The 14641-nt window shown below is 37.3% G+C and overlaps 1 protein-coding gene across 1 annotated transcript in view; it reads left to right on the forward strand.

The window, feature by feature from the left end:
* Nucleotides 1-14641, forward strand: part of trpc7b (transient receptor potential cation channel, subfamily C, member 7b) — an 81688-nt gene that overhangs the window by 17958 nt on the left and 49089 nt on the right. The window contains exon 3 of the mRNA XM_058407470.1: nucleotides 10521-10703. Within this exon, the coding sequence (XP_058263453.1) occupies nucleotides 10521-10703 (183 nt within the window). The remainder of the gene's footprint in view (nucleotides 1-10520; nucleotides 10704-14641) is intronic.

A 14641-nucleotide genomic window follows, 5' to 3' on the forward strand; every position in this document is an offset into this window, starting at 1 on the left:
GTTATCACAAAGACTGCCTTACACTCACCCCAGGACTCATACATTCTCATAGTGAACATCCTTTTAACACTGTTAAGTGTGTAATGAATTTATAATCTCTCTATCTGCTGTCACCCAGAAGTGGTTGGGTTTGTCTGGTTTCTCTTAAGGTTTCTTCTTCCTCTATGTTAGCTCAGATGGTGCCACTGTTGCAATGAGATTGCTCACTGAAAATCTAAATATACATTCAGATTTCTTTAACCCCTTTTTACCAGTACACCGGTGTTTCACCAACGAATAGAAAAATAATTATCGGACATTTGCAATCTGCATCAGCAAATGAATTATTTTATCGCCTCAAGTCTGATATAAAATTAGCCAGGACACTGTTGGATTTTAGTGTGAGACGTTTCTACCTCTGTTCAGATAACCTTAAACAGAGTTTTAGTGTCTGAAAATAACAGCTTTTAATTTGGGGTAACTCTAAAAGGAGAAATTTGATGGTTTGATATCACCATTTACTTTGAAGATAGGAACATTTATGTGAAAAAATGTGGAGCATTTCTATGAATTTATTGCCCCTAATAGGTTAAGTAAAAACAGAAATAGTTGAAAACAGTTACAACCTTGAGTGTCTATTTTATATTAGCCATTAAGCACCACTGTGGAGTGTGACATGGAAAAGAAATCCAATGTCTGTTATATCTGTTATTGTAATGCACACTGAACTGAATTTAAATGAACATTTTACTGAAACGATCACATTCAGCCATTGAGTCATCAAAAATGTTTAAGTAGAAATAATAATTTCCTTGAATCATCGTTTTGTATCTGATATTACATTTCGTCTCACAGTTTAAAATCCATGTGTTTAACATCATTTTATTGGTGCTGTCAATTTATAATCTCTCTTATGACAATAAGACTGTACAATAAACCACACACTACACATAATACCCTCCGGTTTATATAGAACTCTCAATAAACTGAGATTTGTACAGGACTCATAAACACGCAGTTTTTGAACATAATAGTTTTTGGCACATCATCTAGGTCTGTAACCTTAAGCACTTGTTTTACACATTACTTATCTTGTTTTTCATCTCATTCTCCATATTTATTCCTAAATCTCTGTATTTAGTATTTTTCTGCTATATTTTGTTATATTGTTATATTCTGCTATATTTTGTTATATTTTTATATTCTGCTATATTTTGTTATATTGTTATATTCTGCTATATTTTGATATATTTTGTTATTTTATATATTTTTTGTTATATTTTTGTACCCTAATTTGGGTTTTTTTTTAGTATTTTTGTTATATTCCTTCCTATTTTATCTATTACCTGTGTTTGTGGATACTGCTGGAAACTGTGAATTTCCCTTTGGGATGAATGAAGTATCTATCTATCTATCTATCTATCTATCTATCTATCTATCTATCTATCTATCTATCTATCTATCCATCTATCCATCTATCCATCCATCCATCCATCCATCCATCCATGAGCTTCAGCTTACCATACTGCAAAAAACAGCATGTCATTGTTTTTTTGGCATGATGTCACAACTTTTTGATGAGTTTCTAAGCACAGTAACAGTATTACTTCTGCATTTTTCAACACTTACACAGTAGATCTTTATTTATCATCACCTGGTACAGAGGTATCACTGATGTACATTCTGATAGTTGGAATCTGCTCATTCACACTAGCTATACTTCTTTTCAAATGTGCAACGAGTACCTGCAGATCTGTAAACGTGTTTGCTACTTTGGGCCTGGTGCTAAATCCCATGTCATAAGCTTTACTAGGAAAACAAATAGGAACTGATATACCGTAACACAGAACAGAGGCTTCTGTAGAAATATGTCCTGCTGAGCCACTCTGCCAAATAAACTCCGCTCAGATGAATCTAGGAATATCTAATAACCCTGCTGTCCGTTCTCGTTCAGCGAAGAAATATGACAAGAAATCCATTTAAACAATTCTTGTTAAATGATCCTTAGGGGAAATTGTTTGGGGAAAAAAACAATTTTTCCCAAAAGTTTGCTTACGGTTTCCTCCAAGCATTTGTTCATTGCTGCTTTTTTTTTATTATTATTTTTACCCATCTGTTGTTGCTTCCTTTTTCTTGTAATAATTGCATTTGTTTCTCACAAGTGTGTAATTAGGATTCTCAGCCAACCCCTAACGTGCCATAATGCATCTGTTCAAGCCATAAACTGGATATATTTTATTATTTACATTTAAAAATAATAATAATGATGAAACACTAAGAGCTTTTAAGGTTATACTGCTACACTGGCTCTAGTATCTGGTGTTAGGTTTCAATTTTGTATCTTGTGTAACCCAGTGGCATGCTAGGAAAAAAAGCTGTGATATCTGTTTTCAATAATATAATTTCTAAGCTATCCTCAGAGGCATTAACCCTGTTCCAGTGAGCAACAGTATTGCAGTATTGTTGATGAAGAAGACGGTTGCTGTAGGCAATGTGTCCCAGAGTTCTTCAGCATGTGCGGGCAGAATGCCCTGCTTTAGCACGTATATCGCCAAGTCATAATTAAATGAAAACAACTGTGGCTTACATGTATTTCTCTGAAGTAATCTTATTGTTCTAAACACCACAGCTTTGAGAGTTCTTGACTGGTTGGGATGTATTCTGTGAGCTTTGTATGATCTTGTGAAATGCAATTACTTTTCACTGCACAGAGGAGGTTTTGTCTCACAGCAACCAAGTGTGATATGGCAGAAATTCTGTGTTTTGTGCCATAAACGATGCTGACATATTGCTCTCTAGATAGGCCATTTATTTCTTGAAGGCAGTATATTCATTCTGACTATCAGTGCCGTGTGTCTTTAGTATATTAATAATAAACCAGAGTCGGCAAAGATTTAGAAAGATGGACGAACAGTTTATAGCCTAATGACCATAATCCAAATATTATGTAATATGGATTCAGAACATTTTTACTGGTGTGCTCAAGGTGGAAGAATTTCAATTAATTTTTTATTGTCCTTTTAACAATGGACATTGTCACAAACTAGCTTTACAGAAATCTGTATATTCAGGATGTACAGTTAAAATTTATCAGTAATAAGTAAAACAGAGGCTACAGTAGCAAGAAAAAAATCCCTTGAGAGGAACCTGACATAAAAGAGAACCAATCCTTATCCGGGCTTGGAACCGGCACTGAGATTTAACTCTTCAGTGGCCAGGTTAGCGCCCTGCCCAGGAACCCGGGCCGTGGCAATGAGAGCATGTTATCCTACCGCTAGTCCACCAGGAGGCACACATCCATTAATTAGAATTTGACAAATAGCGTTTTGCCTTTTTCTACATGTCTACAATGTCTACAGACTGAAACTGTGGTGGATGCCATGTCATTACATACAGTGTTATTAATGTACATTGTATCAGGATTGTGTGATTATGTCTCACATTCTAAATCCAGCTGATCAGAAAATAAATAACAGTTCAGTAGTCAAGCTGTTTTTAATATGTGATGGATCTGAATAGTCATTTCAGATGGCTCTACATGGCCACCTCCTTCTTACATGAATATAGGCTTTATATCAGGCTTAATTGGCTTTAACATGCCAACACTGTGTGTAAACCTTAAATATGGTTTGAACTAGAATAGATTTAATTGCCATTTTTTAGCAGGGATATGGCATCACCTCACACCTCCCTCAACCCTGCCCTGTTATTTTTCTCTCTCTGAAAAGTAAAACTAAAGAAAAGGCTCATTATGAACGAGCTGCCAGGAACGAAATGATCATTAAAACTGTGTCATGACTAAATAACTCTTGTTTCTCACAATTTTAATTGAACGATGACCTATCAATTTTTTTCTGATGTGGCTAATGATATTTCAGCTCATAGCTGCAGACCAGTCAGGGTGCACTTGCTGACCCCTGTGCAACGCCGAAAGCACCAACAATGGGCACGTGAGCATCAAAACTGGACCATGGAGCAATGGAGGAAGGTGGCCTGGTCTGATGAATCACATTTTCTTTTACATCATGTGGATGGCTGGGTGCGTGTGCATCACTTACCTGGGAGCACATGGCACCAGGATGCACTATGGGAAGAAGGCAAGCCAGCAGAGGCAGTGTCATGCTTTGGGCAATGTTCTGTTGGGAAACCCTGGGTCCTGTCATCCATGTGGATGTTAATTTGACACGTCCCACCTACCTAAGCAATGTTGCAGACCATGTACACCCTTTCATGGAAACAGTATTCCCTGATGGCTCTGGCCTCTTTCAGCAGGATAATGCACTGTGCCATAAAGCAAAAATGGTTCAGGAATGGTTTGATGAGCACAGCAATGAGTTTGAGGTGTTGACTTGGCCTCCAAATTCGCCAGATCTGAATCCAGTCAAGCATCTGTGGGACGTGCTGGAAAAACTAGTCCGATCCATGGAAGCCCCACCTCGCAACTTACAGGACGGGTCAGGGCTGTTCTGGCAGCAAAAGGGGGACCAACACAATATTATACAGATGGTCATAATGCTTTGCCTGATCAGTGTATGTGTGTGTTTTGAGTATTAGAAACTTTGTACATGAAAAAAGAAGATAATCAGTCGACTGAACAAGGTTGTCACTGTATTTTTCTATCTTGCAGGTTATTAGCGTGGTATAAGAGTAATGCACAGAACAGTAAGGAAAAGTAGGGCTGACTTCACTCAAGCACAGATTGTAGATTCATGCAGCCTGTCAGTGGTTTGATATTCTCTCCATCTCCATTTGGGCTGATATTTTATATATAAGGCTAGTTCCATGACATGTCATCAGCAGTGATGGAAAAAGTGCATGTGAAATACAGCCACGGATAGTAATGAACATGAACGAGGCGGATCGTTTATTCTATATTTCTTACACAGACTCGGCACACACTGTACCGAAAATACTGTCCACACAAGGACAGATGACAGAATCTATGGTCAGTGTTTTATAAAGATGTACTGTAAAAAAGTATGCATAGTTCTTCATAACAGTGTAATAAATGCATACAGTATGTAAATGTATTTAAGCATTCATTGGATTGGTATATGAGTATATAAGTTTCAAATGATTAAGTATTCAAATTATACTTTAATAATTTTGAACTCAAATGGACCACCAGCACTTACGAGCACTTTAGGGCATTTAGGCCCTTAATGCTCCCATAAAAATTAACAATTATGCAAATGAACTTTACAGATGTGTAAGATGTCTGGTGGACACTGCAGACAATTTAAGGACAAAATAAATAAAAAATATTGCTTTAAAACTGACGGATACAACACACAACATCTGGAAGTTGAAGCTCCTATGTTCCATGTAATTTTATAATAACCTCTATTCAGTGTCTCAGTCTAACATAAATCTGCAAATACTGCTTTATAAAATATTTGTGCAATTGTATTGAATGTGTTATGAAGGGCCAGTGTAGGTGTGGTGTCAAATTCATCGTTGCCATGTTTTGATAGTGGTAGGTGAGATAGATAATTTGTTTTAAAAGCAGGGAATACTGGGCTAAAATATCCATACACATCACAGACCTCCTGTCGGATGTCAGATGTCGTATTGTATGACAGACTCATCGTTCATGAGCGTGACATTTTCATACCCTATAATCCATCACTTTCTATTCAGTGACACTGTTCCAAGAGACAGAGGACTTATTGTTGTGGGGAGAGACTGAAGATTGAATAGAAAAGAGGACTCATGAGACACCAATATAAGCTTATTAATGAGATATTTACATAAATTGGATTAGCCTTTTAACTTTATACAGTAATACATTATTACACATTCCAAGGATACAGACTTTATTTACATAGAGGTAAATCCCCACTGGATGGACTTTATATTCACTGCACTTATATACTGGATGTTGTTATTACTATTTTATTCCTTGTTATGTTTGGCTATTTTTATGGAAATGACAAATTTCCCCCTTTTTAGGGATTAGTGGTGTATAACCATGCCACAGAACCATAATCATTTGCTGGAGTGTGTTAACCGTATGCTTAAAGGTTGTGTATGTAATATTCATGTAATTCAGTACGCTTGCTTTTAGCTGTGTGTTTAGCATTTGTCTCTCATGACATGAGTGGTTATATTTTGCACTTTTTTATGTGCGTATTTACAGTATAACAGAGCATCTGTGGTTTAGACATAACATTTATGATTTTGTGATCCCTTGTAATTGCACTACAGGATAAAGGCACACCTCAAAAACCCAGTAGAACAAAATGTGCTTGGTGGAAAAGTCTATTCAAAGGATGCAGCATGAGACAATTCATTCCTTTCATTTACTTTCACTTCATCCTGACTTTACTGTATCAGGATGAACTTGCGCATTCACAAACCTCAGTGGACAGAAAACAAGTCTCTTGTGGTGTGAATGATGAAGGAGTCCCTAATTATTAAGTAGCAGTCACAACAGCCCTTGTTCTTCTTGTTCTTCTATCACCGTTGCTTGATTTACATCAGTTAATCCACAGTAAATGTTTTTACCTACAGTTTGTACACTGTTTATTATGTGAACATATACATATACATAGCTGGCTGTTAATAAATCGAAACATTTCTGCAGACAGTAATTAAATATCAGTTCTCTCAGTGGGCATTTATTTTTTTGCCGGTGGCAGGGAGCCATCCATCGACATACTATAGCATTTTTTTAAAGGTAAAACTCTTTTTTTCTTTCTGCCTGCGAGGATTTTCTTATCATCAATGCTGGCACCTCAGACATAATCTACCATGAGTGCTCTCTTTAATCTTTAATGAAATGCTACAGCACAGCTAGAGACTGCAAAAGCCTGTATGTGTGAGTTAGTTTGCATTAGATATAAAGCTTGTCTGTAAGGTGTGTGTGTGTGTGTGTGTGTGTGTGTGTGTGTGTGTGTGCGTGTAGTGTCAGTATAACCTTAGCTGCATTGTAGGCTGCATGTCTAAACTAAAGCACTAGCTGTGTATGTATAACAGCTGACAAGCTCTTTTGTAGAATCCGGATTCATAGATCACTGATTTCTGCATTTCAGCATTTAGAGTACTATATATTAAGGTCAGTTAACACCTCGCATTTTTCTCAAGCAGAATAAGTCACATAGACAGATTCATTTTTGCCCAGGGTTTCAATCCAAAAAAGCTCCAGGAATACACTCTATTTAAGTCTATGAATATACTTTTAAGTGTCACAATTCATTGTTTTATACTTGGTGAATATATAATGATGTAATAATTGTGCACTCTGTATCATAGTGTAAATAGTGTACTAATGTGTAATAGTATGTGCAGAGATTATTGATCTTTGATTGTTTGATTTGGCCATATAATAACTTTATTGTACTGTTCCAAATATATCATTGAGTATTAATATACTAACATTAATATGCTCCAGCAGTATAGTCGTTTGTACCATCATTGTCATATTATATGGTATTTTGAACAATATCTACATCATGACAGTTGGTGTAAATTGAGTTATGTTATGATTCATTAAGGCTAAATGAATTGTGAACAGGACTAACAGATATTGACATAAATTGGGATCAAAAACCCTGACAGCAGCAGTAAAATTATTTTCTAATTTTGCAATAAACAGACAGACAGTTTAGCAATGGCAATCAGCCTCTGACACATGTCTGTGGACTGGGTGAGGAAACTAAACCCCAACCCTGAAGATGCAAAGCAAATGAGCAGCCACTAAGCCACCGTGCCCTGTATATATTATATTATACACTGATCAGGATTATGACCACCTGCCTAATATTGTGTTGGTCCCCATTTTACTGCCAAAACAGCCTTGACCCGTCGATGCATGGACTCCACTAGATCCCTGAAGGGGTGCTGTGGTATCTGGCACCATGATGTTAGCAGCAGATCCTTTAAGTTGCGAGGTGGGGCCTCCATGGGTCCCATCTCACAACTTACAGGACTTAAATTATACTTTTGATAGATACTGAGCACTGCAGACCAGGAACACCCCACGAGAGCTGCAGTTTTGGAGATGCTCTGATCCGATCGTCTAGCCATCACAATTTGGCCCTTGCCAAACTCGCTCAAATCCTTGCCCATTTTTCCTGCTTCTAACACATCAACTTTGAGGACAAAATGTTCACTCGCTGCCTAATATATCCCACCCACTAACAGGTGCCATGATGAGGAGATAATCAGTGTTATTCACTTCACCTCTCACTGCTCATGATGTTATGCCTGATCGGTGTATAAATTATATAATAATCAAAAACTTCAGAATTTCTTCATTTTTGGTATGATACAGGACAAGTTTGTGTAATACCTGATGATCCATACTAGATCAACCAGCATCATCTGCTTCACTGAAAACGAAGACTGAAGGCAAATACTGTATGTACCTCCATAGAAAGAGGTTATTTGCTTGATCACACATTTGCTAAATTATAGTGTGACCTAGAAAGCTTGAATACTTTATATTTATAAAGTCTTATTATAAAGTTATGAAAGTATGACATTTCCTTTTTTTTATTGAAATTTTTACACATCCAGATTTTTTAATTTTCCTCTAGGAGGATTGGGAAGGCAATTGGGGTGGCAGCTGTCACCCTTATCCACTCACTATTGAGATCAAAAGGCCATCCAGGGGTAAAATATCAACCCAGCTTGGGTGCCCTGACAGTGCTGCGCCTCTGGTGAATTCACTGATACTCTGCCATGCACTCTACATAAACATTCATGCAACATAAACCTTTCAACAGGAAGTTGGAATAATTTGCATAAAACTAAGTGTGTTATGCCTGTGGAAACATGCCTCCTCTCTGTACACACCTCCTGAAGTACATCTACAGCTGATATAAAGAATTCTTGACAGTAAAAGTGCCAGTGTGATCACCAGGTGGAGTCCCAAGGCCTTTGTTTGTGCCAAGTGCAGTCTGCTAGCGAGTAACGAATGTAGGTTTAGACATGGTAGGCTACCGGGTGACTGGATTTCGTCTCCATGTCTGTTTACTACTGCCAGTTGCACATCCATATTAGCACATAGCTGAGGAACATCTCTCCTCAGGGCTCGCAGTGTGCTGGAAAGAGCAATATGCACATGGAAAAGGAGATTTAGTTCGAAAAAAGGACAGAAGGCCAGCAAGGGAATAACTAAGCCAAGAGGACGCTTGGATAGAAAGAGATGAGAAGAACATGTTTTTATTTTATGCTTTCATGCTTTAAGTAAAGCAAGAAAGTATCCAGATTTACAATAAGTTATATATAACAGTGTTACATAAACAAAAGTATATTTTATTACAATTTGGTCAAAAATATTTTATTAAAAAGTGTTGGATAAGGTGATAAAGTTTTCGACTGATCAGGGCAGACACAAAGGGCTATTTACAGTAATTTGCCGTGTTGGCTTTCCCAAATGTAATCGCTGTAATCTGACTGCGCTCATTTCACAGCAAAGGCACCGAGAATGAATTTGCGTTCGTTAATTGAAAGTTAATAATGTGTGAATAATCTGTGATGGACAATTGGCTATGACTCATATAGAAGTGAGATGCTCTGGGTTAACATCACTATATTTTGTCTTGCGCGAGTGTTTAGCTAGGAGAAATAAAGATATCTATTGTGATAAGCGGCGTAATTACAGTTCACAATAACACACGACAGTCTCTTTTAATTCACCGCATGTACTGTATTTTACTGGTTTGTGTTTAAATGAGATACAGTGCATTCATCTCACAGTCACTAAGAAATAATACCGAAGGCTTTAAATATTCAAAATCATCAGCACATCTCCATCGTCTCTCCATCATCATGAAAGCATTAATCCCTGATTCACTTACTTCTGTTGCAATGAAGAGAATTATTTCAACCTATTAAATCTGCATAATTTATACAGGCTGAATGTATAATACTTCTCTCAGACTCCTTAGATATGTTTTCTGTAGACAAGTCCATTCCAAGGCAAGGACAACGTGTCAGCAGTCAGACAGATGCTCTCTCTCTCTCTCTCTCTCTCTCTCTCTTTCTCTATCCTTGACTATGAGCCTATGAATTTGTTTTCCGCACTGGTCATCAGTCAGGATTGTGACATTTCTCTTTATCTTTGGTATATATGAGTGAGAGAAATATAATGACTCTGGAAGCTCATTATGGGATCCTTTATATATATATATACAAAAAAAAGAATGTGCAGAGAAATGTAATGAGATGGGTGAGCTTGTGTAATGAGGCACTCAGGAAACTTCTTCACCTTTTGTTCAACTCGCTGCTGCCTCAAAATATAGCAGTATATTATAGATAAACATGCCACAGCTTGGTTATTCTCTCCACGCTACCAAAGAGATGGATTATATGAGACCAATTTCTTTCTTTCTTTCTGTTGGGCAGATGAATAGTAAGCACTGTAGCAAGAAGTAGCAAGAACAAGGTCATGATGGAACCCACTGAAGCCAAATACCTTGAAACTGTGCATTTATGAATAATGGATGTGGATCTGTGTAAAACTAAATCACCTCTCTCATGTCGGTCCGTCAAATCTAACATCTAATCGTCTTCTTCCTTTTATCTTCATGCAGAATGACTACCGTAAGCTGTCCATGCAGTGTAAGGACTTTGTGGTGGGGGTACTGGACCTGTGCCGGGATACGGAGGAGGTGGAGGCCATTCTGAATGGTGACGTGGACCAGAACCCGCCCTCAGAGCACCAGCGGCCCTGCCTCAGCCGCGTCAAACTCGCCATCAAATATGAAGTTAAGAAGGTCAGCTTCACACGGTCTAAACAGCATTGCTTACGTAGCTGCAGATAATAAAAATGTGCTCTTTCTTCTTTAGGAGTAGTTTTTTTTTTTTTTTGCATATCAGTAACATACATGATTTGAATGAAGAGCAAGTGCTATTATAACACATGAATACAGGAATGTCAAATGTTTATGTTGCAAACTGTCATTACAAATAATATTAGAATTATTTAACATGGAATTGGTATTAGAATTATTGTAATTAGATAAAATGTAGTACAGGCATCAGTATTACAATTACAATTATCAAGAATTTCTGTTAAGAACAAGAATAAAAATGAGTGTTTTAGAGTATTGGAATTAAACATTCTATTTGTAAATATTGTAATTGTTTTAATTGAACTCATACATGTAGTCAATTATAGTGGGATGAAAATCCTGGTGTTTTTAGACCACATTAACCCTGTGCTGCTTACAGACAGCTTCACTTGATTATATATGCTGTGTATGACGCTGAGCCCATGAGCATGAGATGCCGATGCTTGACAGTACATTCAGTTATTCCATGAACACGAGAGGTATTGTAAATATCAGGTTTTATTTTAGAGCTTGCAAATACTAATGGTTTCATTTTCATCTGCCCTTTATGTGACCTTGGTTGAATGTCAAACTAACACACACACACACACACACATACATGCTCTGTACACAAAGAATAAGCTACTAGCCTACTGTCAATTATTAATGGTAGGAGTTCCCTCTGCACACAGTGTGTGTGATGGGAATGCTAATACCCATCTAATAAATGGGGAAGATGTTTAGCAAAACTCTAAGTTCCAAGCTCATACTGTTACTGAGGCAACCAGGTGCAGTTTTTCCAGGGTTATGTCTGCCTCTGGGTCATGCAAAATGGGTGATGTGTTTATATATTGCATCAGTTTGTTCGCATAAATGATTACTTGAGAATAATAACAATAAACGTGTCTAATTGGATCTGATACAGAAACTGTGATGGTTCATGCTTAGAAAATTTGAGTCTCTGATCTATAGCCAGCTTTTTATGTTTATCAGCTCTGGAGTTCAGTTCATTGGTATAAATTGCCTGGTTTTCATCTAGAATTACTCTGGTTCAGTCCACAAGTTAGCAATGACATGGTCAAGAGAAGCAAGACAACAAATGACCTTCAACCGCTGTGCAGCTGTAAAGTTTAAATATTTCACATGGATCATAAATATTACATACACCCGCATGCAGAAGTAATGAAGGCCCGTGGAATTTATAGAATATAAATATATTCATTTTCTTACACTCAATTTTCAAAGTCAAAATTGCAGGAAATTGTGTTGCTTGCATAAGTATTCATCCCCCAGGTTCCAGAAGCACCAGTTGAAAGTTATTGTCTTAACAAGGAGACACTTGCTGTATAACTGGTCTAATCTCACTGTTTAGCAGAACAGATTTAGCAGATTTCAAACACAAGGCCGAAGCAATGCAGGAGTCGTTACAAACAAAAAATTGAATGTGGCCAAGTCCAGATCTGAATCCCACTGAGAATCTGTGGCAGTGTTTTAAATTGCAGGCAACAAACAACTTCCAACAAACCTGAAAGAACCTGGAGCAAATCTGCCAGAGAAAAATGGGTAGAAATCCCAAACACTGTATAAAGCTGGTAGAAAGAGGCTGTTATTGCAACAAAAGGTGGCTGAATATTTATGGAAGCAGCATTTTTCCATCAGGATTTTGATTAAAAAGATTAAAATTCTGCTTGATATTAATATAAAAGCTTGTTTTGTAGAAATTTAGTTGGCTCATTAGCTAAGTCAGATAATATTACATGGACCCCAACTGGGCTGAATTCTGCTGACTGGTATAGACTTTGGATTTCCAGATGGACTGCTACATGGGTATATGGATGGATGGTTGGATGGATGGATGGATGGATGGTTGTATGGATGGATAGATGGATGGATGGATATTCATATATTTATTGATCCTTGTATTCCTAATGAGGTTAAAATGTTCTTTGACCATGGGACTGGTTTTTTTGTCATATTAAGTTTGAAGTTCTGTGTAGGGTATTTTTATAGGTATTAGATATACTGTATCAGTGAATATTGCTGTTAGGAACTTATACTAGTTGTTATTGCAGCATAGGTTGGCTGGATTTTTATGGAAGCAGCATTTTTGTCCATGCTGACAAATAATGAATTTTGAGTTTTAAATTTTACTTTGAGAACATATTGGTTTGCAATAAAAATCCACGTCCAAATCCAAATCCATCCAATCCAAAATCCAAATCCATCCAATAAACAATCTGCATAATTGTCCTGTATAATCCATATAAATTGAATGACTTTTATTGGAAGTCGAAGTATTTCAAAGCAGAAAAGTAATGTTTTAAAAGAGTTAAAAGATACTGCTTATTGACTCAGTTCTTGTCCAGAGAGAAAGAGTGATTGTAGGAGGTTGCATGCAGCTCCACAATTCACTTTCTTTGTCTCATAACTGACTAGTGCAGAGGCAATTTGCAGTTTCAAATTACTTGGTAGTAATTCAAGGCTATACACAAACCAACAGCACACAATAAACTGCCCTGGCACTGCCCAAACACACTGTCTTATTTCTTATTTTGAGTTAAGATTCAGTCTGTTGCTGTGCAGGAAATAAAGCACCTTGTAGACTAATGAAGACTTTGGGGAGCAGTAGTGGTGCTAGGACATTTTGAGCCGGATGGCAGGGTCTCAATCATTACACTGTATGAACATAAGCCATAAATATTACCAAAGTTTAAAACAAGATTGATTACGTAAACAATAAGTCCAAAAGTTCTAGCATTTGGCTGGTGAGGGTTTGCTTTAAAAAACATAGTTATAAACAATATGTTCTCTGAATTTCATCTTTGAGCTCAAATTACAAAGATATAACCTCTCATATCTGTTATGAAAATGATTAGAGGATGTGGTACTAGAACCTGTGTGCTAAAAAAAGAACTAGCTAAATGGTTAATACACCGATCAGCCATAACATTATGAGCAGTGAGAGGTGAAGTGAATAACCCTGATGATCTCCTCATCATGGCACCTGTTAGTGGGTGGGCTATATTAGGCAGCAAGTGAACATTTTGTCCTCAAAGTTGATGTGTTAGAAGCAGGAAAAATGGGCAAGCGTAGGGTATCTTGGTGACAGATGCCACAGTCTGTTGTTTGTTGTTTGTCTTTGTGCATTGTGGTCTTTTGTACATGGACCCCAATTGGGCCGAATTCTGCTGACTGGTATAGACTTTGGATTTCCAGATGGATTGCTACATGGGTGTATGGATGGATAGATGGATGCATGGATGGATAGATGGATGCATGGATGGATGAATGCATAAATGGATGGTAAAATGCAGAGTTGTTCCTTGACCATGTGGCTGTTTTTTTTGCCATATTTGGTTTGGGATATTTTTATAGGTATTAAATATGCTGTATCAGTAAGTGCTGCATAGCATGTATAACATGAGGAAGCCACTTTTTTATGAAAACAGAGCATTTCCTTTTTTTATCACTCAAGCCCTGAAATAAATGTATTCTGCACCTCTTACATAAACACAATTTACAGTAACTTCCTCACACCGTGCTGTGCATTCACACACTACATTATGCCCACACTCGTGGTTATTTCAGCATGCAGTACAAGGTACTCTCTGTTTTTAAGCCCCTGCATGGCCTAGTGTTTTTTTTTTTTTTATTCACCTGCAGGCAGTCTTCAGTCTCCTGACACTCATCTACTGTCTGTTCTGTCCTCTCACCAGGACATAGAGGTTTTAGTGTGATACCCCATGAACTTTGGAACATTTTTCTTTTCCATCTCTGTGCTTGCAACTCTTGTGCCTTATTAAAGACACAGCTATACAGATGTACAGATACAGATGTTGTTAGAATTCCTAGATTGACTTATAACCATATAGATGTGTTTT

The sequence above is a fragment of the Hemibagrus wyckioides genome, linkage group LG14 (genome assembly GCF_019097595.1).
Source record: "Hemibagrus wyckioides isolate EC202008001 linkage group LG14, SWU_Hwy_1.0, whole genome shotgun sequence".
Classification (NCBI taxonomy): Eukaryota; Metazoa; Chordata; class Actinopteri; order Siluriformes; family Bagridae; genus Hemibagrus; species Hemibagrus wyckioides.